Source organism: Grammomys surdaster, unplaced genomic scaffold (assembly GCF_004785775.1).
Source record: "Grammomys surdaster isolate TR1022 unplaced genomic scaffold, NIH_TR_1.0 126051, whole genome shotgun sequence".
Lineage (NCBI taxonomy): Eukaryota > Metazoa > Chordata > Mammalia > Rodentia > Muridae > Grammomys > Grammomys surdaster.
Window position 1 is genome coordinate 507,040 of NW_021620862.1, and position 24,898 is coordinate 531,937.

General features: G+C 38.6%; 1 protein-coding gene across 2 annotated transcripts in view; it reads left to right on the forward strand.

Annotated features, from left to right (window-relative positions):
- The window catches only part of Fmn2 (formin 2), a 339,367-nt gene that overhangs the window by 140,339 nt on the left and 174,130 nt on the right, over positions 1 to 24,898 (forward strand). For both annotated transcript variants that reach the window (XM_028755264.1, XM_028755265.1), the window contains one exon: positions 7,930 to 8,017. In XM_028755264.1, coding sequence (XP_028611097.1) covers positions 7,930 to 8,017 — 88 coding nt within the window. The remainder of the gene's footprint in view (positions 1 to 7,929; positions 8,018 to 24,898) is intronic.

Sequence of the window (24,898 nt, forward strand, 5' to 3'; positions counted from 1 at the left end):
GTTTTTCATTTTCCTAGTTATAAGTGCTTAAAATTTCAAGTGATCTGGATATTTAACATCGAATCTTTTAATGGCTCATTACAATTATTCATGCAATGCATCTAAAATATTTTGTTATTAGAAACCTTCCTGAGTGTACAGCATACATCATTGTAGGTTGATCAATAATTATATCAATATTGTTTTAGTTAATCATATAATTCATACCATCTTCCATTTACATAGTAGGAAGACTCTGAGGTGACAGATATTACATTGCAGTTGTTAACTTGAGTTTAGTGGTGAAAGAGCTGTACACTGACTATTTTTTTTCAATTGTCAACAATTCTGTATTAGCAGCAGATATGGCATTTTTAGAAAAGTGGATATTCTATATGGGAAAGGGGTTCTAAAACAGTAACCTTAATATAATTTAAAGAATCAGGGATTTATCGATCAGTGTTGGAATGTTTCCTTAGCAGGAATCGAATCCCTGGAACATGGATTGAAAAGTCAAAACAATCAAATTAATTTTTATATAGTTTGATGTCTAACAAAACCCAGGAATCATTTTTTCTAAGTTGTCGGGAGGACGTCTGACATGGGATACACCAGTTGAAGCAAAGTCAATATATCTTAATGCCTGACATTTATCAGTCAGTGCTGAGTATTGAAGTAAATGATATGACATGGTCTTTATCTCTATCAGTAGATGTAGCAGGAAGTATTAGAAAGGAGATGTTCAGCTTGCTTCCAGCTTAGCCACCTGTTCCCACACTATGCCCATTTTTTTTTCTCAGCAAGCCCTCCAGCAAGGCTGGAGCTCCTGAGCTGGTTACACCATGCTACTCTCTCTAGCTAGCCCTGGTTGTGGCCAGTTGCTGTGCTTCCAGGTCAGGTTTGGTCATTCCTGGAGCTGCTAGTTCCTTCACAACCCTTCCAGTAACCCAGTAAATTAAAACTCTTAACATTAACCAATGGATTTATATATATGAATGAAATCTCAATACACACAGATTAGAAAGTTATCCTAACATTCCTTTAGATTTCATATCTTCCTTTTTACTTGAATCATGCCGGTCTTCATCTGCTGCCATTTTATCTTTTCTCTCCTCCTTCTGCATCTCTCTCCTTCCTCTATCTCTTTGCCACCCTTAGCTCTGGCTCCACCCCCCCTTTTTTTTGCTGTTCAATCATAGGCCTTCCACTGCAAATAGATTAGGCAGGGAAATTTCTGCTACAAGTAGATGCATTTTATAGAGAATTCCCCTGACAGGCAAATGTTTTAGTGGAAGAATATAAGATCCATGAAAGAAAAGAAATTCTTTTGTCAGCTCTTAAGAGTTGTACGAGAGGCTGGGCATATTTAGTAGAAGCATCCTAGATGAATGAGACTTCAAGTTTTCTGCCCAATGAGTATTCCATTTGTCCATCATCCCAGTGTAAAATAAAGCAGAAATAAAAGGGAGCAGGGAAATGTGACAGAGTGAATGAAGGTAGTGTGGGGTCTTTATGTAAGCTTAGAACCAGGATCCTTTAGGCTGCATCTGTGGAAGGACCTTGCAAGTTCTGGCAGTAGGGAATGTGGGAGGTGGCTGCTATTGTCACAGACTAGACAATAGCAATAATAAGTGAAGCCTGATGTGTGACTGCATATGTGTAATGAGGAAGAATGAGTCAGATGTCCTCATGAGGTTCACCAGGGATGTGGGATGGCTGACTGAGATGTATGGACAATGAGACAGACATGAGCTGGCAAAGGATGGTGGCTTCTTCTTCCTGTTGACATCTGTTAATTCACTCCAATATAGGCATTGCCTGATCTACAATGTCTGATCTGGTATTGAGTACATGTGTTAGTTAAAATATTTTGTGTCTGCTGTGACCAAGGGGAAGTCTGGGCTGTCTGTAGGTCTTGTCCTGGCCTTTTTATTACTTCAGCCTCAGGGTAGAGTGTGATGAAGAAGATAGCTGATTTTTGTAATTTGCTTTTTGAGCCTGAGAGAATAACCCAGAAGTTGAGAGCAGCATATTGCCTTGTGTTTTCTTACTGTATTCCAGTTCAGATGTTAAGTGTCTCCTAAAGGTGGCTGTATAGGTTTAGTCCAAGAGGCAGGTCTACTGAGAGATTAGGGAAACTTTAATAGACAGAACTCAGTAGGAGATCTTCAAGTCACATGGGACATGCCTTCAAAGAAGAGTGGTACCCCAGGCCCTCTTTCCATTATTTTGCTTTCTTACTGTGAAAGAGATGTTTTTCCAGACCTAGAAGTGATAGGACCAATCATCCATGGTTGGAAATCTACAAAGATGTATAACATAATGAAATATTTTCTCTTTATAAATTTATCACTTTGAGTATTCATCATAGCACAGCAAAGATAACCCATAGCCCTTGTTGTTCAAAATTTATCTGCAGAGTTATACCTTGTCAAATAGGCTATGGAAAATGTAATATTAGCTGGGCAGCTGTGATCCTCAGTTTAAATGCCAAAATTCTATGGCTATAAAAGTTTTCTAAGATAGAGTTTTAAATATGACACTTACCATGATAGTTCTTTACTTTGTAAAATGGGGATGCTTAGAATTTGGTCATGCTGAATTAAAGGAGGAATACAGCTAAGAAGGTTTTAGAAGATATTGATCAAAAATAGTGTGCTAAATAGAAGATTGTTCATAGTTGTTTTCACTAACGTGGATTTGAATTATAGAGAAAAGCAAAACAGAAGAGCAGGAGTCATCTCCTTTCTGTAGCAATGTCACAACTACAGAAAAATAAGTACAGGTCAGAAACTAGCGGAAGTATCTAGGATGTATGGACTGGACATGCAGCTCAGTGGTAGATAGAGCTTGTATGTACAAGATCCTGGGTTAATCCTGGTTAGTACATCAAAAAGGAAACAAAACACTTGAGTAGTATTTATGAAGGCATTAAAAGAAATTGATAAGATTCTATTTATGGAATGGGTAAATTTTAGGGACAAAAACATAAAGGTGGGTGGGATCAGGGAGAGTAAGGAGAGAGGAAAGGCAACTGTTGAACACAAAAATAAGTTTTAGCTGACATCAGATATATCATGTCCATATTAGGCTTCTCCCAGACCATCCACTGAAGAATATGCTTTGTTACAGAAGAAAAATGTAGAGAGGCTTTACTGAAAATGTAGAAATACATGCTGGGTCACAGTTATGTCTGAGTGTGACTTTAGGATGAATTACATGTGTTCTATTGTTTCTGTGCTGAAATGGACATTAAAAGACTAGGGTATGAATGCTATAAACAGGGAAAGAAATTGTGTTAAGTACTGTAAATATGTTTACTCATGTTGTTTTTACAGTTAGGGAGTAATGTGAACTTCATTTAATTAATGCAGGCATGCAAATTGAATAAAAGACCAAAAAATTCAAATATGGGGTGTTGTATCCCCTGGGGTGTTGTGGAGTAGGCATTTCCTAAACTCAACAGATATCTGGGATTCTGACATCTCTGTTGCACTGTCTAAGTATGTTTCTGTCTTGTAAATGTTTGTGCAATCAGGACATAGGTGTAGCATGTAGTTCCATTACTGACCCAGCAGGGAGGACTGCTCACTGACCAAAGAAACTTAATCTGTACACATGACATAACTGTTTGTTAAAATTCAGATTATTTTTCCTCTTCTGCACAAACTCTGGCACTGTAGGCATGATTATTCATGGTTGGCTTTAGATGCCGTCTTTATCTTTCATTATTTGAATTCAACTTGAGACATAGATTGTGTGTGTGTATGTGTGTGTGTGTGTGTGTGTGTGTGTGTGTGAGAGAGAGAGAGAGAGAGAGAGAGAGAGAGAGAGAGAGAGAGAAATGAATATATGGATATATAGAGAGAGAGCTGGAGAGAAAGAAGAGGAAAGAGAGAGATGGAGAAAGAAAGACAGAGAGGGAGAGATATAGGCGTGCTGACAGAGACATGTAGGATTCAGGGGAGGTGCAGATGGAATGTCTAGGTCCCAGTCAATGGTAAATGTGTTTAGTATTTTTTACGAACTTATTAACTAGTATTGCCTAATATAGAATATTATATATAACTTTAAATTTTCTAGAAGTTATACTTTAAAATTTATAAATAAAGACATGAAATTAGGGTAAAGTTATTGCATAGGATACAGGGTTAAAATATTGTCTTTTGAATGTGTAATACACATCAAAACTACTGTGATCATTGATATTTCCCGTTAAAACAGAAACAAAGCCTGGAATCTTTTAGGTCTGTGCATATTTCCCATGTCTGGTCAGTCACATGTGGCTTATTGTTCTGTATTAGTTACTGTGGTTTTAGAAACTTGGAGACTTTTGTTCTCTCTTTCTGCTAATGCTGGTTTCAGTTTTTTGCTTACAGGCTCCCGTTAGAGCATTGTATTAAGAGTTTCTTTTTATTTTAGTGCTGAGAGAAGTTGGGTCCTGGTCCTAATAGGCATGCATAGAACATTAATATCATGCTGTTTTACTGACTTGACCATTGTGTGAGTGTAAAGCCAGTGAGTGAGGAGTGAGAATCTTTTTTTTTGTTGTTGTTGTTTAAAAACCATAGTACTTGGCTTTCAGAGCCACCTTCTCAGTAATGTAGCTCCATATTTTCCCACAAGTTGGGAGGAGCTAAGGTGGGAGGAGTAAGGAGAAGAGGAGGAGTAAAGAGAAGAAGAGGAAGAGGAGGAGGAGGAGGAGGAGGAGAAGGAGGAGGAGGAGGAAGAGAGAGAGAGAGAGAGAGAGAGAGAGAGAGAGAGAGAGAGAGAGAGAGAGAGAGAGAGAGGAGCAGAGAGGCAGGAGGATGATGACCACTCATGTATCGAGAACAGTCCTGGGAAACAACTTATATCTAGGTTAGTTAATTGGTTAACACTTCTAATTGTGTGGGCATCCTGTTATTTGAGCATTACCAAATATATAAGCTATTGGATAATTTTTAAACATTAGAGTCTCATTTATCACGTGTACCATGTGGATGGTGGGATGGTCTGGGTTCAGCCCAGCATTATGGACACAGTGTGGAAGATTGGCAGAGCCATCTCCCACGCTAGCATCTTGTGGATGTCAGTGCCAGTGTCTCCACTTAAGCTGGCCACCTAAGCCAGCAGCCTGAGCCGAGCAGTGATGAAAATAGGCTACTGCCACTCATGGCCACAGGACTTATCTAGTTAGGAAGATGGCGGTTGATTAAGAGCAAGCAAGATTGGGAGCCGCCATATCTCCCTCAACACAGTAATATTTAAAATGACTTGGTTTGACATGTGTGAGGTTCTAGGTTTGATTCCCTGCATGAATAAGAAAATGGAAATGAAAACATAACTTGTGAATGGTGACAAGATATGTACTATTCAGGGATAGCATCTCTTTGGATGGATGTGGCTGAGAAAAATACTTGCCACAAGTCTTCTTCTTCCTCATATTGTACTAACCAAACAGCAAATTCTAAACACTTAGTTTAACCTCTTGTGGTAATTTACATATGCTTTTTTATGTAATGCATACATTTGTATACAAATTACTAAAAAACAAAATAAGAAGACCTTCCCAAAACAAGTATATATGAATCTTGATTCAGTACACCAAGTATTACTCCATATGAGTGTTAATAAAAGTGTCCTAATGCTTGCTTCTAGGTGCCTTAGTGGACAAGCTTGAAGAATGGCAGCAGCCTGCAGTCCATATTTTGTAAAGCTTTCCTTTTTTTGGCTGTGGTTACCCTGATGGGGGCCAATCACTGGAGTGTATCTCCCATTTTAAAGATCAGGAGTCAAAGTCAAAGGGATTAAGAGAAAACCTTCTAGAGACAGTAGAAACAGACCAAGATTATCTCCTTGGTACCATAGCCATTCAGACTAACCATATTTGATGTTAATTTTAAACCCATTTCTAGCTATACAGAGCAGTTTGGCTTCAGCAGGATCTTGAAAGTGTTGACAGGGGCCATATTGTGAGGAGCTTTGGTTATGCTCTCGTCTGTGGCCAGATATTACACTTAGTCTAAACACTCCTGTCATTGCTGATATTAAATGCCAGGGAAATAACTACCAAAAGACTTCTCCCAGTTCATATGTGTCTGAGTTTGTTTGTGTGTATGTTTGATGTTGGTGTTGTTGTTTTAATTATAGGAGCAGAAAGGAGGAACAGTGATTTTTTTTTTCTGTAGAATTATATGCAATGACTCATCTATTTGTCCTCTCCCTTAGTATAGTATTTGAATTAATTCCTTGGTGGACTGGGTGAATCCATTGAAGATAGAAAATGCCAGTGTTGTGTGTTCAGCTTCTCACAGTTTTCCCTTACTATGATCCACACACCACTTGCAAGGCACATGGCCAGTTCCACTACAACTTATTGAAGCTGTTGCTGCTCCTCCTATAATTTTTCTGGGTGAAAAGTTGGCTCTATAGCTGTGGACTTATTTTCTACAATGTATTAAGGTACTAATAGGAGATCTTTGGAATGGCATTTCCTGTGCTTCACAGCATAGGTGTCATCTGGGAGCTTGGACAGACTGAGGAATCAGAATCTGTTTTCAGAAGATCCCAGATAATTGAGTACAATCAAATGGTGAGACACACTGCTTTGTTTTGCAGAATCTGTATTCATTATCCCTATAGCCTTCCCCCTACTGGGGAGTCTTAGAAGAAACCATTTCTCTAAGTGCGTTATCTAGATCTTATGTGATTAGGAAACCAAATGTGCCCTTTTAAAGTTCTTGTCATATGACTTAATTCTGTAGATTTCAAAGGTGTTAGTTTTGTGTTTTCTACATTTTGGCTAAGTCCTTGGATGATCTGACTATGTTGTCTCTCTGTCATAACTTTAGTCACTAGATTCTAAAAATATTCTATCTTGTGAACTTTGAGTTCTTGTTATCCAGGATGTTAGATAGATGGAATAATTCATAATACAGAGGTTGACATTAGGACACTGATGAACAGCAGTATCTGTTCTTTGAGAGTTCTGTCTTCTTCTGAATGCATTACCTTCTGGATGATGCCAGACAATTATCCCTCCTGTCTTGGGTATTAGAATGTAAATGAAAGCTTGGACTCAAGTGTTTCTGAAATCAAGTAGAAAGGGCAAGTTTCAGAAAGGAACCATGGAGTTACCTATATGACCTTTGTAGAGACCATTGTCTATTCAAAGATTAAAGGTTAAAGGTCAAGAAACAACAAGTAGAGTCCAGCAGGTTTAGAAGGCTGGAATAGGTAAGCTATTCCAGCTCGGCATAGGTAAGGAGAGTGGATGGGAAGGATGAAATTCCATCAGTGGTCCTAGAATTCCTTAGGAGATGTTGAAGATGTTGATGACACCCCTACTTTCAGATTTTCTGTTAAATGGGTTTAGGTTACAGCCTAGGGACTTACATTTTGAAAATTTGTGATGATGGTCATGACCCAGTGTTGAGAAACAATGACTGGAGGAATCAATAACAGACCTTTTATTTTGATCTATGTCAAATGTAATATAGAAGTGAACACTATCATTGACCTGGAGGGCACAGCTTCAGAAGACATGGGGCAAATGTTCTGGACTGACATGATTATAATGATTATTATTATTATGATGCTCTACAAACAGAGGAAAGGGACAGCTCTAGATTGGTACCTAGTTTTTCAGCTCTGGTAGATGAATGGAGAACTGTGGTACCCTTACTCCGTCATACAACATAACGAAGGAGACATTGGCTGGATGTCCAAAGTTGGAGCTTGGTTTAGACATGTCAGATGGAAATGGATGTGGATAACTTTAAAGGAGATAACTTTTAGGAAAGCAAGAAACTGCTGAATGAATGTTGGGTCCATGCCATGTGATAAAAATTGCAGATTATAACGAATGAAGCTCAGAGAACAGGACTGAGGCTCATTTAGGATTTTAAAATGTTGCTAAACATATTAGGATTTATGTTAACCCTTCTCATTTTCCTCTTTCTTGAACAGGTTGTCAAATTGCTTAGCAACAAAAGATCACAAGCAGTAGGAATTCTAATGTCTAGCCTTCATTTAGATATGAAAGACATACAACATGGTAAGTGTAAAAAATTTAAATCCAGTCACTTAATACTAACCTTTGGACTAAATTTTGTGATTTTTTTTGTGAGAAAGTTCTTTCAATCTTTACTGTATTCATACAGCTAAGTATATGTCCTCCTGTCTGTTTTATACCTTATTAAAGATCTAATTTTCACATGATATTTTCATTTTGTTCTTTCATGGTAATAAAGTAGCATAGACTGTGTAGCTTTTAAACAGGATAATTTATTTTTTGAAGTTCTAGAAGCCTGAGAGTTCCAATCAAGATTTCAGCTTGGTTAGACTCTGGTGACGGCCCTGCCCTGGGATTCAGAGAATCATTTTCTGCTTGTATTCTGCTTGTGGTAGAAGTTCAGGGAGCTCCTATGTGCTTTGTTCATGAAATAACAGATCTCATTCCTGAGGACTCTACCCTCAAGATCTAATCAACCTCAAAGACCTTCATTCCTAATTCAAAGACATGAACAGGGCTGAGGAAGGGGTGATTAAGATTGCAAAACACAAATAGTGTGATCACAAGTGCTCAGTCTGTTGCAAATGTGCTTAGTCTGCTGTTACAAAATTTTAAATTTGGTATCATATGAAGCGTGAGTCCCACTAGCTCTGTTACTTGTTAGATCGTATCTGAATGCCACCATGCAAGAGTTACTAGTAACTACTAATGTGAACCAGATAGTCGGGTTCCTAGCCATTGAAAATACCCAGAGAAGAAAACCCCAAGAGAGCAGCATTAGTTGAGCCTTGAGCCTCAGGATACTTGATACGGAAGTATAATACAGGTACAAGCCTAAAATTCTAATCCAAACCAGTTCTATCCAGTATGTGAATTACAGAACCATTTGTAGCATTTGCTCTTTTAAAGATGTTCTTAGGATTAGAAATGCCGATTAGTGAACTAAATTGCTCTACTTAGGACTGAACTGAAAACAGGCATTTTCAAGAGGCTGAATGGACATTTGTCTGAGATGTATTTAAAACATTGAGTAGAAAATAGGGCAAGTTCTCTTAGATCCTCAGTTCCAAGCTTCTGCATAATACTGGCAGAATGATACAATTTCATTACGTGTATGACTCTCAGGTAGAAAAATCTGTCATTCTTTTCCCAGGCATTTGGAGCAACTATAGCATAAACCCAAGGTCCTTCTACTATAGAAGGTTGGACTTGATTTATTTATTTATTTATTTATTTATTTATTTATTTACCTATTTTTTAAATATGTGTATGTGTGTGTATGTATGTGTGTATGTGTTTCCACATGTGTGTAGGTACCTGTGGATGCCAGAAGAGGGCATCAAATCCTTTAGAAATATAGTCAGAGGCATGTATGAGCCACCTGACCTGGTTTCTGGGATCCAAACATAGGTTTTAATGATAGAACAGTAAGCATACCAAACCACTATTCCCTCTTCCCAGCCCCTGAATTGCCTTTTCTAGTGATGAGCAAAGGTGATATCAAGTTATCCTTGTTGATTTGCATTATTGATGATGCCCAGACACATGGAAGCAGTTACTCTTTTATGTTGTTCTAATGTACATTTTAATGGGCTTATGGAATACTTTATGATTGGAATTTGAGTGTTTGTAACATTTTTCTAATGGTTTTGGTGTCAGTATTGTAATGCATTCTGCCTTATACTTGACAAACTTTCCCAAGTCATAGCTTTCTATCATATCTATGCTGAGATATGGTCCAAAGATGAACAGAAGAATTAAATATAAGTATTTCAAATCATCCTTGTGCTGCCCAGAGCCTAAGAATAGATTTAAAGCAGACTGAGTTATTCAAAGGAATGCCAATTTACCTATTAAAGAAATGTGGTTTCAAGTATAACACAGAACTTATAAATCATGAAAATAGTTACTGGCTTTCTAGTTTGCCCATTTGTGAATGCAGATTCTGTTTGTTAGTACTAAAATATCATGGGGTATAATTCATAAATAGCACTAGCATGGCATGCCCTGTCAATTGATGAGTAACTCTTAATCAGAATTTTAGTTTTTATTAAATTGTTTTGATGGTGAGGAGGCTTCCTCAGGCTGAGACATTTGGGGTAATAGTCACAGAAAAGAACGCCAAGGCTGGCGCCAAGCACCACTTGGTGTTTCTGAAGCTGGCAGATGTAGTCCCGTTAAGTCATAGAGTGAAATCTGAAAATAATGATATGGTCTTTTCCTTCAGTCAAATATTCAGCTCGGGTTGAGCTAATAATGAGAACCTTATGAACAAAGGAGTCCGCCTGACATCTGTGTCTGTGCTACAGCCAGCGAGAGTTCATTGAAAATTTGCTCACTTAACATGCAATTCGAACAATAACATGGCGTGAACGTCAGTAGTTGAAGGGTCACACAGAATTATGCATACACTTTATCCTATTAGGATCTGAAGGGAGTGCTAGAGTCCCTTCAAAGCCCTGCATGCCCATTCTCTAAAAGCTCAGCTGCTTTCACATCCTACCGGGAAGCAGCTGTACCTGTCTACCCTGCCTCATTGTCTTGTCAGGTAGGGATCTGTCATAGCTCCTACACTACAATTCACATCTAGGATAAACTATACCCCCAAATCTACAGAAATGTAACTTAGTTACATTTGATTTTGGATGTGAAAGTGTCTAAAAAATGTATCCAGACCTCCAGCATCATAGTAGAGAAGAAAAAATCCTAAGACATCTTAGTAGACCAGTTTTGATCTCATGACTCATTAGTTGAGCAGATGGACATGAACTCAAGCCTCTTCCATCAGACATGTTGTTGCCATGTATAGCATGTTTCCTACTGTTGACGCTGATATCTCTATGGTGAATTATATAATACTGCTCTAAAGGTTATCTTAAACCATTAGAGTGGCCATTTTCAGGGATGACTTTGTTACAGAGCCACTTTGCCCATCGAAATGCTTGCTCTCACCTGCAAACTAAGTTAGAAGTCGTGAGATAGATTCATGACTACATCCAGCATCTCATAAATTTTACATACAATGGGTTAAATATTTGGGCCTGCCTCACCTCATTTGCATTTATGGGAACTGTTTTGTTTTGTTTTTCTCCTGTCAAAAGACTAAATCTATAACTGACTTTGTCATCACTATTCACCTTTGAAGTGCTTTGTCAACATGATAATGGTAAGATTGATGTTCTAGATGTCATGGTCTAGTCATATTCTTTTAAAAATAATTTATTTTATAGATCTGAGTGTTCTGTTTGTATGTGTGTCTGTGTATTATGTGCATGCCTGGGACCCACAGAAGTCAGAGGAAGGAATAAGATCCCTTGCCACTAGAGTTACAGAGAGTGGTGAACCCGTTCTGTGTGCTTGGAATTGAACCCTGCTTCTCTGCAAGATCAACTGCTTTTAGCTGCTAAGCCATCTCCCCAGGCCTTAACCACAGCCTTAATACCATCAGTCACTGTGTCATGCTCTGCTCATAGATAACAGGTGGGAAGTGTCTTATTCAGCACCTAAAGCCAAAAATAGAAAGGGAAGAGGGGATTGAATTCTTTCTGTAGACTAGACTCCTGCAAGTTGTCCTCTCACGTCAACACACATGCCATGGCACACCTGGAATGCCCCCAACACCCCCCCCCCACATGCACAGACAAATACATATAAAAATAAAATCTTTAAATATCAAGTATAAAATGTCATGTTGCTAACAGTTCAAACTGAAGCAGACTTCAGAGCTAATTTTCTTTCTACAATACTAATAAATGTTAAACAAATGTTTCTTGATCAACAAGAATAAAACCACTTAAGATGCACTTTGTAAATGTGAAACTGCCTAACTTGTTGTCCTTCTGACCTTTGAAATCATTTCCCACAGATATAAGCACATCATGGAGGGAGAGCCTACAACCCTTTAATCTACACCAGACATTTAGAAATCAAACCCAGCCTCTATGTCTGGATTATAAACCTCAGGCAGCATCTTCAGCTATCCAAGTTGTAGCTTCTAAGAGATTTTGACTGTAGCAGAAGGCAGTTTAGGTAGAGAATTGCTAAGAGATTTTAGCTAATCCTCAGGTTTTGAAAAACTAGTCTCATCAATAAAATTGAATTTTAGACATTAGTATGCAAAGTTTTATAAAATATTTGGGTGTGCTCTGTGTTTGATATTTTAAAGCATTAATCTAGATGAGACTAGATAAGTATGTTTTATGTGTTAGCTACCTTTGGGTGTGGACTTTTCTTACATGGTGCTGGGCAACCATTCCTCAAAACAGGGACTTTTAATGTAGGACTGCTAACTGTCCTTATAACTAAAGCTTGAACTGATTCATGTATACCTTGACATTCTCTCTACAAAGTTTGAATAGATTATGGATATTAGAGCAGGGGATACCTAATATATATTTATTGACTATAAACATAGACATAGTTTTGGCATCCTGCAGAGATGATTAGCCTAAGATGTTAATGTTGATGGTTCCTTTTTGTGTTTAGTTTCTGCCCTGTCTTAGGCTAACTAAAAGTGTACCACTGTGGGCAATAAATGCTAAATTATGTTCTTTCTGAATGAAATTTATGCCTTGTTTAAACCTGATTGGTAAAAAGCAATTAAATGATAATGATGTAAATTACCAAACCTTCCATTAAAAATATGATAGGCAATTATATTGTGGTTATAAAGAGGGAGTATATTTTTCTTTAATATTTTTCTCCTCAGCCAATATTAATTTTGTTATTAAAGATTTATTTTATTATTTTTGTATACATTTTTTATGTATGTGTCTTTGCTTATCTACATATGGCTGTGTACATATGAATGCAGGTGCCTATGGAGGACAAAAGCACGTTTCATATTCCCTAGAAAATGAGATTACAGTGGTTCTGAGCTATACAGTCTAAGTTCTTTGTAAGAACAATTCACACTCTTGGATGCTGAGCCATCTTTTTAAACCACATTGTTCTTAATTTCAGTTTTTTTAATCTGAGGCCTAAGATTGCTTGAATAATTTATACAGGTGTGTGTGTGTATGTGTGTGTGTGCGCGTGTGCGTGTGTTCATAGCTTTGGAGATGAGAGGTCAACTTTCAGAATTTGATATGATTGTGACAATCAAACCTAGGTCATCAGGATTGTGTGATAGGCACTACTACCTGCTGAGACATTTTCCTGGTCTCAATAGTATTTATATTCTAAGAGTATTGATGGTCCCATAATTTCTCTTAGTTATTGGTCTTAGGAAAATGAAATTATTAATTATTTTCACATGTGAATTACATAAAACATGTTAAAAATAACATTTGGGATTGTACCCCTAAATGATATCTCTTGTCCTGGATGGATCCAAGTTTAGAAAACTCAAGTATTTACAGAAAAACAAACAAAACAAAACAAATACACAAAAAACACATCAAGATTGGTGTGCCTTGAATGTAAAATGTCCTCCATAGGTTTACCATATTTGAACTGTTGGTCCCCAGCTACAGTAGCTGCTTGGTATGGTTTTAGGCTCTTTAGGAGGATGAGCCTAGTGGAAGAGTTCCTGGGTATAGGGTGAGGAATTGTGAGGCTTGGTAGTTGACCCACACTTCCAAGTCACTGTCTGCTTCCTGTGCAGATGCAATGTAACCATGCAGCCTCCTGTATCTGCCTCAGTGCCTCTCCTGCCCTCCTGCCTGCTGTACCTGCTTCCTTGTATTTTCTGCAGTGATGAATTAGACCCCTCTGGGAATATAAATCCCCTTTCCCCCTTACACTGTGTCTGCCCTATATATCATCACAGCAAGAAAGTAGTCAAACCAGTGAGAAAACATACTAGTGATGGATAACACATTCTATGTACTTATAAAATGGGTGTGGTACACTGAGTGTAGAATGGACCAGATCTTTTCTAGGCTTCCAGTTGCCCATAGATTGTAGAGGACTAAAATGTTTTACCCTAGTCTAGTCCTTGAAATGCTCATTTTCAGTTTTCCATTTTTAACATTTACAGCATACTTTTTATTTCCCAATACCACTACTTACATGGGTTTTTAAAAAATCTCCCTTCAGGTATCAATTAACAGTTGTGGGGCCAAGTGCCTTGATTTTGTTACAGTCTTGACGTTTATGTCAGATTCCTATGAGGAAGATGATGTTTAATATGATGGTGTTTGGAAGAAAAGACCTTTAGTAGTTCACGAAGATGAGAGCCTTGTTTCAGAATTCCTGCACTTGTAAAGAGTAGAGAGACCAGAGGTTTACATGCACATATCAGCTCCCCTTATCTCATCCCCCACTCCCTGCTATGTGACACAGCAAGTAGGTTAAAGTAAGTCGCTATCTACAAGCTCTAAGTGAACCTGTGTCTATAATACCACTGGCCTATAATACTATTCTGTTGTTGATTCTTTGAGTTGGTTTATGTTGGCTGCATACAGAGCCTCAAACTCTGTATGCAAGAGCATCCTTTTTTTACCTTCCTCCTGAGTGCTGGGATTACTGGTGTGCCACACCCTGCTGATTTATGTGGTGCTGGGGATGGAACTTTACCAGTGTTTCGAAAACATTTTGTCAACTGAGCTATAACCCCAGCTTCTTTTAGTATTTCAGTACTGAACATTCTTCCCATCCTGTAGAATTGTGACAAAATAAATTTCTTTTAATTAATTGATTAATTAACTAATTAATTAATCAATTATTTTACACTCCAGATTTTATTCCCCCCTCCCGGTCCACCCTCTGACTGTTCCATATCCTATACCTTTTCCCTACCCCCTTGTCTCCACAAGGGTGTCCCCACCCAACCAGACCTGTAAACTCCCTGGGCCCTCCAGTCTGTGAGGGTTAGGTGTATCTTCTCTGACTGAACCCAGACCTGTCAGTCCTCTGCTGTACATGTGATGAGGGCCTCATATCAGCTGGTGTATGCTGCCTGATTGGTCTTCCAGTGTTTGAAAGATCTCGGGGCCCAGGTTAATTGATACTGCTTGTCCTCCTACAGGGTCGCCCTCCTCCTCAACTTCTTCCAGCCTTTCCCTAATTCAACCACAGGGGTCAGCAGCTTATCCATTGGTTGGGTACAAATATCTGCATCTGACTCTTTCAGCTGCTTGTTGGGTCTACTGGAGTGCTACCATGATTGGTCCTTTTTTGTGAGTGCTCCATAACCTCAGTAATAGTTTCAGGCCTTGAGGCCTCCTCTTGAGCTGGATCCCAATTTGGGCCTGTTGCTGGACCTTCTTTTTCTCAGGCTCCTCTCCATTTCTATCCCTGCAGTTCTTTCAGACAGGAACAAATATGGGTTAGAGTTTTAACAGTGGGATGGCAACTCCCTTCCTCATTTGAGGGAAAGTGGAGGGTGGGTAGGGGTTGGGAGGGAGGGGGACCGGATCTGGTACTGGGTGAGGGAAAAGGGCTGAAGCCCTGAGGACCAGCAAAAAGAATGGAAACAGGCAACCTCAGGAGGTAAGTGGTTGGGGGGACTCTTCAGAATGCATCAGAGACCTGGGAAGTGAGAGACTCTCAGGATTCAAAGAGAGGGACCTTAGTAAGGAGAAGGAACTTACAGAGCCTACCTCCAGCAAAAGACAGAGCATCAAGTGAGGGATTGGGTTGCCATCCCACTGTCAAAACTCTGACCCATTTTTTTTTTCTGTAAGCCACTCAGTCAGTGGCATTTTGTCATGGCAGGCCAAACAGATTGAGAGAGATTTGAATTCTATCTCTCCCACTAGCTGACATTGAATAAACCTGGAAAAAATCATATTATATTCTGATTCCCCATTGACTTTTTATCATAAAATGTCCAAGGTTTCTTATTTAGCAACACATAGTACCTTTCATATTAAACACTGAATCTCACCACCATTGTTCTGTCCTTCTTAAGAAATGATGTGCGGCCATAGACGTGGAATGTGTTTGAAACAGAGACCCTCTAAGCCACCAACCAACAGGAGCAGCAATGTAGATGATTCTTTCTTGATTATGACTAATAAGTTTTCTGGCAGACTCTTGCTATGGATCTGAGGTTGGAGTGGCACCCAGTAACAGTTCCTTCTCACAGAGTTTGGGAGTAGGAGTGGATGGAGTGACTGGGACTTTCAGCTCCAGGGGATCATGTTTGAGTCCTGTCATTTGCATTCCCAGCCAGCATTGCAGAAATGCTGAATTTACTATGGGGCCATCCTCATTTGTGTTTTCTGAATGAAGATAAATATGAGAATTATTTACATCAGTGGCTCTTAGAAGTTGAGCTCAGCTGTATCTTTGGACGATGTTTTATCTCTAAGGAGAGCAGTTTGTTTTGGAAACTTGAAAGGCTGAGTGCTCGCATAACTGTGTGGTTTCTTAAACATTGTCTCCATGCTGTGTGAGTCAGCCACACTTCACATGCATATCTGTTGGCTCTGGGTGGCATGCGAAGGGAGCAGTCAAATGGATTCTAGCTTTGTTGGGAAATAAATGGCAGGGAGGACGTGAGGAGACTCTTTAAGTAGTGACACAGACACAAGCTTCCATTTCTCCTTGTGACATTTTCTTTTTCCTGGTAGTCACTGTGGTTTCAAGTTATGAGTAAAACACATCAGAATACTTTCTTAAAAAGTAAAAGAAAATTCTGGAAGGGGCTTTTCTGAACCCCTGGAGCTATGAAGGATTGTTTTTATGGTGACATTTCATGTGTGTTTAGGTAATTCACGCATGGAGTAGTCCCTGTATCTCACTGTGCTACCACTCAATCATGCTTTTCATGTAGAATGTTCTATAAACAAATTGTACATTACAAACCCCAGGGCTTTATCATACAGATTCTAGTTCCATTCTCAGAGACAAGGGCTTTTTTCACTTGTCTATTAATTATCAAAAGAAAGTTTATCCATAATCATTTGTTTATTTTTGTATGTAATGCTCTCAAAAGAAATTGGGTTCAGCATGGGTAATATTGTGTCTTCCTCTAGGTTTTCCAGTGTCTGGTTGCCTTATGAAACTCAAGTTTACAAGGCTTTGCATAGACATTGCTTCATGCCCCCTCCTTCGTTTTTTAACCCTGAAGTGTTTTTGCTCACATGGGATATAGAATTTTAAGACCTGTTTATTATATTTATTGAGACATTAAAATCGCAGTAAATGCTGTTGGACGGTGGAGTGAATGGTTCTTATTGAAAGGCAAAGTCAGTTAGGAATAGAAACTTGAGAAGAGGTAGGCTGCAGTGAGCCCAGGGTAACCTTTTCATCAATCGCAGCCTTGTAGTGGATGGGGAAAAAGACATGTGAGATAATATGCTTTCATTAAAACCTACTTTTGGAAATTCAATATCAGAATATGCTTTAATTTAAAATAAAGATCATTACCCAGAGTTATTTCTTACAAATAGAAAGACCTCATACATCATTTTAAGTTACAAATAGATTATTAAGTCGAGGGAAAGTAGTTATTGTAAAGTCTTTTCTTACAGGCTTAGCAAAAAGCCCCAAAGATAATTTATTTTTTTTACATTTTTATGATACTCAGACAGTTGGACTTCTTGATTATACTTTTATGGGCTGAAGGAACATAAAGCTTAAAGTTTGCTAAGCTGTGAATCTGTATTCTTTTTCTTTGTTGCATTACCTATATGAACTATGCATCATATACTTGTATTTATTTTTGCTGTATAATTTTTTTGCTCTGTGAATCTAAGCTCAGAGCCCACTGCAGTTTAGGGCATTGACATCCCTGTGATGCTTCATTATTTTTCTACAATCATCAGGTTATAATAGCAAAATGTCCTGGACCAGGGTGGACATTTGTGGAAACAGGGCACAGATCTGAGTGCAGAGCACATGCCGAGAACACATTAATCACGCTAGCTTGGTTCTTTGCCACTATTTGTGAAGGAGTGATTGGCACTAACACAATCCTTTTGTATAATCCTCGAGGAAAGGTGGGGTTTGGATTGTTATTTTGTATAACTCAGTTGTTTGTAGCATTACTAAAAACTCAAATGGCTGGGGATTAAAGTCATGCTTGTATATCAAAACTGGCTTTTTTTGATATTCTCTGCATTTGGACAAATGTTTCTCCAGAGTGTCTATGCTTAGGATGCTTACAGGGATTCTTGACTCCCCCACCTCAAGATCTGATAGTACTAGAGATGAAGGAGAATGGATGGAAAACTTATTCTACCTTTTCTTTAGTGAGCCACAAATGTCCTATTCCTACAAGGTGCATTCTAGAAATACAACCACAACTATCACTGGAAGCTCAGTGTGCTGCCATCAGATTAAAACACTGCAGTGATGTAATGGCATGTTATCTTATGCCAGGACTGTGGTAAAAGTTTGGATTATGCTGCTAATGACCTTGCATCTTCCTCTCAATAAGACATGCTCCCCTTCCCAACACTTATTTTCCTGTAGTGTTTTCAAACCAAACCCAGTTTATAAATTTTAAGACTAATTAATTAAGGTTTTATTATGGTTTAAATTCTGAGATGGACCCTAGTCTAGCATCCTAAATAACTTAATTTAAATTAATTAAGTTTTAGTCTGACTATTGTAGGTACCTAAGAAAAGAAATTGTATAGAGAGGCCTACTATGAATAACTACAATTTCAAGATCTCTTTATGACTTTTGTTGCTTTTGTGATGGACTGTAGAGGAATCATGTCTACCCATGTTTGAGCCACTAGAGAGCAATAATAGGCTCTTCAGAGAAATTGGGAGAACCTAAGAGAATGCTGGCTAGCTTTGTTAATGACAGTGTTGAGGCTTAGGAATTAAGTTGCAAAGTGAATTTATGAATTGAGAGGAATAAAAGATCTGCAAGGCCCCACACATGCTGGTTTTTTTAATGGTTTGAATTATAAAGATATGCAGTTTCTGATAATATGGATGATACCCTCCATGACTGTGTATGCTAGCAACCACTCCATGATGTCAGTAATTTACTTGTCTTCATAAAATTCCAGGCACAGATGCACAGGATCCCGAATCAGCAAACAGTGAAGCTATGGTGCAGATTAGGGAGATCTAGATCCTGGGCTAGGATTGGAATGTCTCTGAAAATCCTCTACTTCATGATTATATCAGAGGCTTATGCTGGAAAAAAAATGATTCATGATTATTTTTCTTCCATAGTTCATTGTAAAGCCAGTGTTTTCTGCTAAGGACAACAGTACATAGAATGTAGTGTTGGGCTTGAGTGAACTTTAAATGTATAGGTGGGATTGGATCAGGGAGGATAAAAAGACAGGGCAGAGATCAAGTCACAGGAAGAAAAAAAGTTGATGTATATACTATATAATATAGTCGCTTGCTGGGCAGCCCGGAGGATTGGCTCTAAAGTTCCTTTAGTTGTCACGAGCTGTAACATCATCTGTCTGGTTTTGTGATTCTAGTTAGGCTCAGATGTGATGCACCATATGCTGAAGCCACAGAGAGGAAGGTGTCTGAATGTGGCCGACTCCTGTACAAATTTCTATGATAGAACGGAAAGATTATAAAAGCCAGAGGTTAGGGAGGACTCATGGGAAACTGTCTTCTGGATACATCAAGGATGTTGTATTCATTAACTTGCAGTGGCTATGCTTAGCTATACAAGACCTGTACAAGATCTATCCATGCAGAAACTCACTGGAAATGGGGAGGGGTTCACAAAATTACCAGTCATAACTAAGGAACCTTGGCAAGATAAGAACTGCTGAAATTGAGAGTGCCAGTTTGGTTCAGGGAAACGGACCCTATTAGATTGCCCATGCTTTGGTGGATAGCCCTAAAGTCATGCACATAAGGGTAGCCCTGACTAGACTTACTGCACTATTAAGACAGAATGTGAATTTGGTACAGGGTTGTGGGCATCTGGGAAGAGATGGAGAAGAAATTCAGACACATGTTATCAAGATACATTGTATAGAGGTATGAAATTATCAAGTAAGGACTTTTTCTAAAGACTCTGTTAGGGACTTTGATCCTACTAGTGAAATATGTTCCTTTGAATATTAGAATACATTAAGATGCTTCATTTCATTATTAGACTGGCCCTCATCTGCAAACAAAAGAAAATGTTGTCTTTGAAGGTCAATGGTTCTCTTTGCCTCCTTTATTCCAACAATCCATTACCTCCACTCCTTCCTTACCACCCACCCCATAATGAAGATTCTTATCTAATGCATGGTGGCACCATTGTGATATTCTTGGCAAGTGTTTGGGGTCAGCAAGGATGATTTGGCCCTCTGAGGCCATGAGATAAAAAAATCCTTCCTCTGTTGTTCCTCTGAGCATTTTGTTAACATCCATGCAAAAACAGCTTATATAATACCTACCACACAGCTGTTAAGGTATCATAGTTTATGTGTTTTGTAAAAGTAGACCCTAAGCACAAGTTAGGTAAACTGTACAATTTAACTTGTACAGTTCACCTCTGTAAATGGCCAAAGGACTAGCATACATATCTAGCTTCAGCACTAGACTTCTTAATTGTATGTTTACAATTCTCAACTAAGTCTCTGTTGTTTTTTTTTATGAGTTTGCAACTTGCACTGACTCTGTTCCTTACTTTCTATACTTCCCTCACTGTGTTGCCAAAATAAAATATAAATGCTAAAATTCACTGACATCACTCCTTAGACAACTATTTAGGTGAATTATGTTGAACCAAGTTCTTGTGTCTAAAATTTTAATTATTGTGTTTATGAACTCAAGCTTTTCTGCTTGTAATTTCCTTCTAAGCGAGATGAATATATATAGAATTAGACTGAATTATAACAATATATAAGTTATTTTAGTGTAAGACATACCATATATATTTCTTCGGCAATATAGATGTTTACTTTTGAAAGAAAACTTAATACTCCTACATTTTAAAAGAGTATGTAAGAAAACAGGAGCAAGAAAAAAAAAACCCAAAAACATGTGATCCCAGAAGTAGGGTCCTATTTTCAGGAAAACTCACTGAGCTCACTTTTACAAGAGTGTAAATGTTTACCTAAGCAAGAAGGTGAAGTCTGTTATGCCCAATAAAGGACATTGTGCAGTGCTCCTTTACGGAAAACATTCAGCAGACAGTGGGTGTTTTACACAAAGTCCAGTGAGTTGTCTGAGGCAATTTACTCATCTATACACTATGCTTAAAATAAACACTACCTGGGAACTTGCCAGCCTGTTTTTTTCTACCTCTTACTCCACACCCTAGATTTTGTCACCTGCCAAAGTCAAATATGTCTTATCTAAACAGTTGAGATAAGCATGGAGTCAGACCCACTATGGTCTGATCAACAAACCTCTCCAAAACCAGAAATGAAACACAATATCACCAGATTAAACAGTCTACAGTGCAATCATGTTTGCGTTTAAAGACTTTATTCGGGAAGGATTACAGTCGTGGTATCCATTTTTCCCTCTGCCTAGACAAGGAGGCGACATTCTGACTCAAACAAAATGCATTTGTTCTCCAATAATTTAACTTGTACAGTTCTTATAAACAAGGCCTATAGGGCTATGCAGCCTACTGCCTTAATCAGAAACGTACGTCCTTACTCTCCTCTATGCAAGTTTGCTTGGCACGTACCTCTCTTGAGTTGTATATCACATTGATTTCTTTCTTCCCAGCTAGAGAGTCTGTAGCCTATGTGTAAAACATTTAGAATTCTTCCCTCACTGCCTTTACTTTAAAACAAAGCCCCATCATAATAAAATCCCCTAGAAAGAGAAGATGGGTTACATGAAGTTGAATTTTAAAATTATTGAATCTACAAAAGTGTGCTATTCTTTCTTTTAAGGAACATGCTATTTTAATAGTTAAGAAGCTCTGCAAGAGGTGGAAATATAGCCTGCAGGGGGAGGAACTATATAAAGTATGCAAGGGGAGGGACTATAGCTGTCAACGTTGCCACTCTATCTCCAGGGTTAGGAAGAATCAGATTTTGAAGTATGAATATTTGTTCCATGAATGAGTGCTTGGTGTTTTCAGAAAGGCATCCTCTCTCCTTTGTGGATGGATGCATCTATCATAATAACTGCATCCTTTGCTGATCTTGAAAAGGATACTGCTGGAATGACTGTCGTTGATCCTTTAGGGAAATGATCCCTTTGATATCCCATGATGTCATCTGCGGTTGTTTTTTATAGTAATCAAAGGGAATGGGTAATGGCAGCCTTATCATTTTGTGGAGGAACATTTTGGGGGTTATTAATGATGTTGCATTTCTGACTAGGTAATCTTTTCATACACTGCCCGGTAACTTGGAAACTGCCCATTTCCCCATAGTTCTTCATGTGTACAACAGGATTAACTCGCTGAACTTGTCTTTGATATTCTAGCATGTTATCATTCAAAATGAAAATAAGAAATATGCACTCTGTTTTTTATTTTGTTTTAAAAGAACAAATATATCTATAGTGGCACATGGAGTTACTATATGCTATGATATATAAACATGAAGTTTTTAAACTGACAAAACAATGTTTCATACTGTTTTTTTCCTGCTTTCCTTGTTGTTGATCTTTACCCTCCATTTCTGTTCCCCTCCCCCTCCCTCTGGCCCTGATCTCCATCTAATAGGCCCTTTCTGCTTGCATGTCAACCCTTTTATTTTTTGAGTACCTACAATGGTAGACTATCACACACAATAGAGCTGTTAATAACAGCGTGGCTGTATATGGATCCATTTCCCTTATAAAAAAGCAGAGGCCCAAAAAGCCTACAATGTCTCTGCATGAGACACACAGTTGATCACTTGCAGACCCATGTTCTACATCCATGTCTGTTTGGATTTCAGAACATATATATGAGTCTCCAGTAATTTCATAGAAACTACAAGTTTTGATTGCTTTCTTTTTGTAAGTTAAAACATCTTATTGAACATAAATTGTAGACTTAAATGAGGAGAACATTTTTAAGATATAGAACCTTACAAATATGAACATCAGAGTGCTGTTCTTTTATGGGGTATTCATAAACAAGACATCGATTTATCCTTCATTTAACATAGATAGGCTTACCATCATTAAAAATTACTGGAAATCTTCAAGAGCCTGTATATGTGAGTATGTAAAGAATGCCAAGCTAAACATCTGCTAAGATTCCCACAGGATGGCTGAAGGCATAATGCCTCCAGGGAAAGACTGAGAATTTACCTCATAGTTAAATCTACACGTACATACTTCCTGCATTTTGCTTTAGTCTTTCTTTACATTTGTGTGTGTGTGTGTGTGTGTGTGTGTGTGTGTGTGTGCGTGTTTGTGTGTGTGTGTTGTAAGTGAGAGTTCATATGTTTGGACATATTTGCAGAGGTCAGAGGTCAACATTGGGTATCTTCCTCTTCTCTATCTTGATTTTTGAGACAGGGTCTCTCACTGTACCTGGAGCTCACTGCTTTGGCCACACTGGCTGTCTAGTGAGTCCCAGGAATCTTCCTGTGACAGTCTTCCCAGCTCTGAGGTTACAACTGCAGGCTGTGATGCCCATATTTTTTATGTGGATGTTGAGGATCTGAGCTGAGGTCCCCAGGCTTGAGCAGCAAGCACTTTACCCCTGACCCATCTACCTAGCCCTTACTTCACATTTTCTATAATTTATAATGCTAAGATAGGAGATGCAGATAGAAGGAGATTAATTTTCTCTTCTGAGCTCTGGCCAAAACTATAAGTAGCACTAGTCATGTGTCACCTTTACCATAATACAAACAGATTTTCTCAGTTTGGGTATGCCCACATTCTTGCTGTCTGAGCGTCTTGGATCATATGTACTGGTGGGCAACATTAAGCGTGCAGTGTGATTTCTGTCTCCCAAGGGTGGATAAAATGTTGAGATGAATGTGGTAGCAAGCTGCCCTTCGATCTACAGTATTTTTCCTCCAGCATTGGGTGTATTCTTTGGCCTAATTGAGCAAAGCCAAGCCATACATTTAAAACAGTTTCATTTCATTTTTAGAACATTTTTCCTATCACATACATTTTGACAGTTCAGTTTTTTCCTTTTGGAGCCCTCCAGGTGTGTATCTTCTCAGTTGGGGATTAGCACACAGCTATTTTCTTATGAAGGAGTCTCAAATGTGATGCTTGAATCTTCCGTGAGTGAGTTGCTTGGAAATATGCACTCTTTGGAGGCATCCATGCTGCACTGGGTTTCTATCTTAGTCAGGGTTACTATTACCGGGATAAAATACGAAGACCAAAAAAGCAAGTTTGGGAAGAAAGTATTTATCTGGCTTACACTTCCATATCACTGTTCCATTAGGAAGGAAGTCAGGACAGGAACTCAAACAGGGCTAGAACCTTGAAGCAGAAGCTGATGCAAAAGTCATGGAGTGCTGCTTACTGGCTTGCTCATCACGACATGCTTAGCCTCTTCATTATAGAACCCAAGACCACCAGCAGAGGGTTAGCACCATCCATAACAGGATGATCCCTCCCCCAAAAATCACTAATTAAGAAAATGCCATACAGCTGGAGCTCATGGAGGCATTTTCCTAATTGAGATTTCCCCCTTTCAGATAACTCTAGGTTGTGTCACAGAAAATTATTCAGCACAGCTTCATATAACAAATCTAGACATTTCCAAAAGATGGTCTCCCCTGTCTTCTATATCTTAGGGTTTTACTGTTGTGAACAGATACCCTGACCAAGGCAACTCTTACAAAAACAATGTTTAATTTGGGCTGGCTTAGAGGTTCAGAGGTTCAGTCCATTATCAAGGCTGGAGCATGGCAGTGTCCAGGCAGGCATAGAACAGAAAGATTTGAGAGTTCTACATCTTCATCTGAAGGAAGCTAGAAGACTGGCTTCCAAGCAGCTCTGTGATGGTCTTAAAGCCCATGCCCACAGTGACACACCTACTCCAACAAGGCCACACCTACTCCAACAGGGCCATACCTTTTAATAATGCCACTCCCTGATCCAAGCATATACAAACTATCACATTCTATGAGACAAAACATCATTTCCACAATAATTTCTTTTTTCACTGTAGCTTGTGGT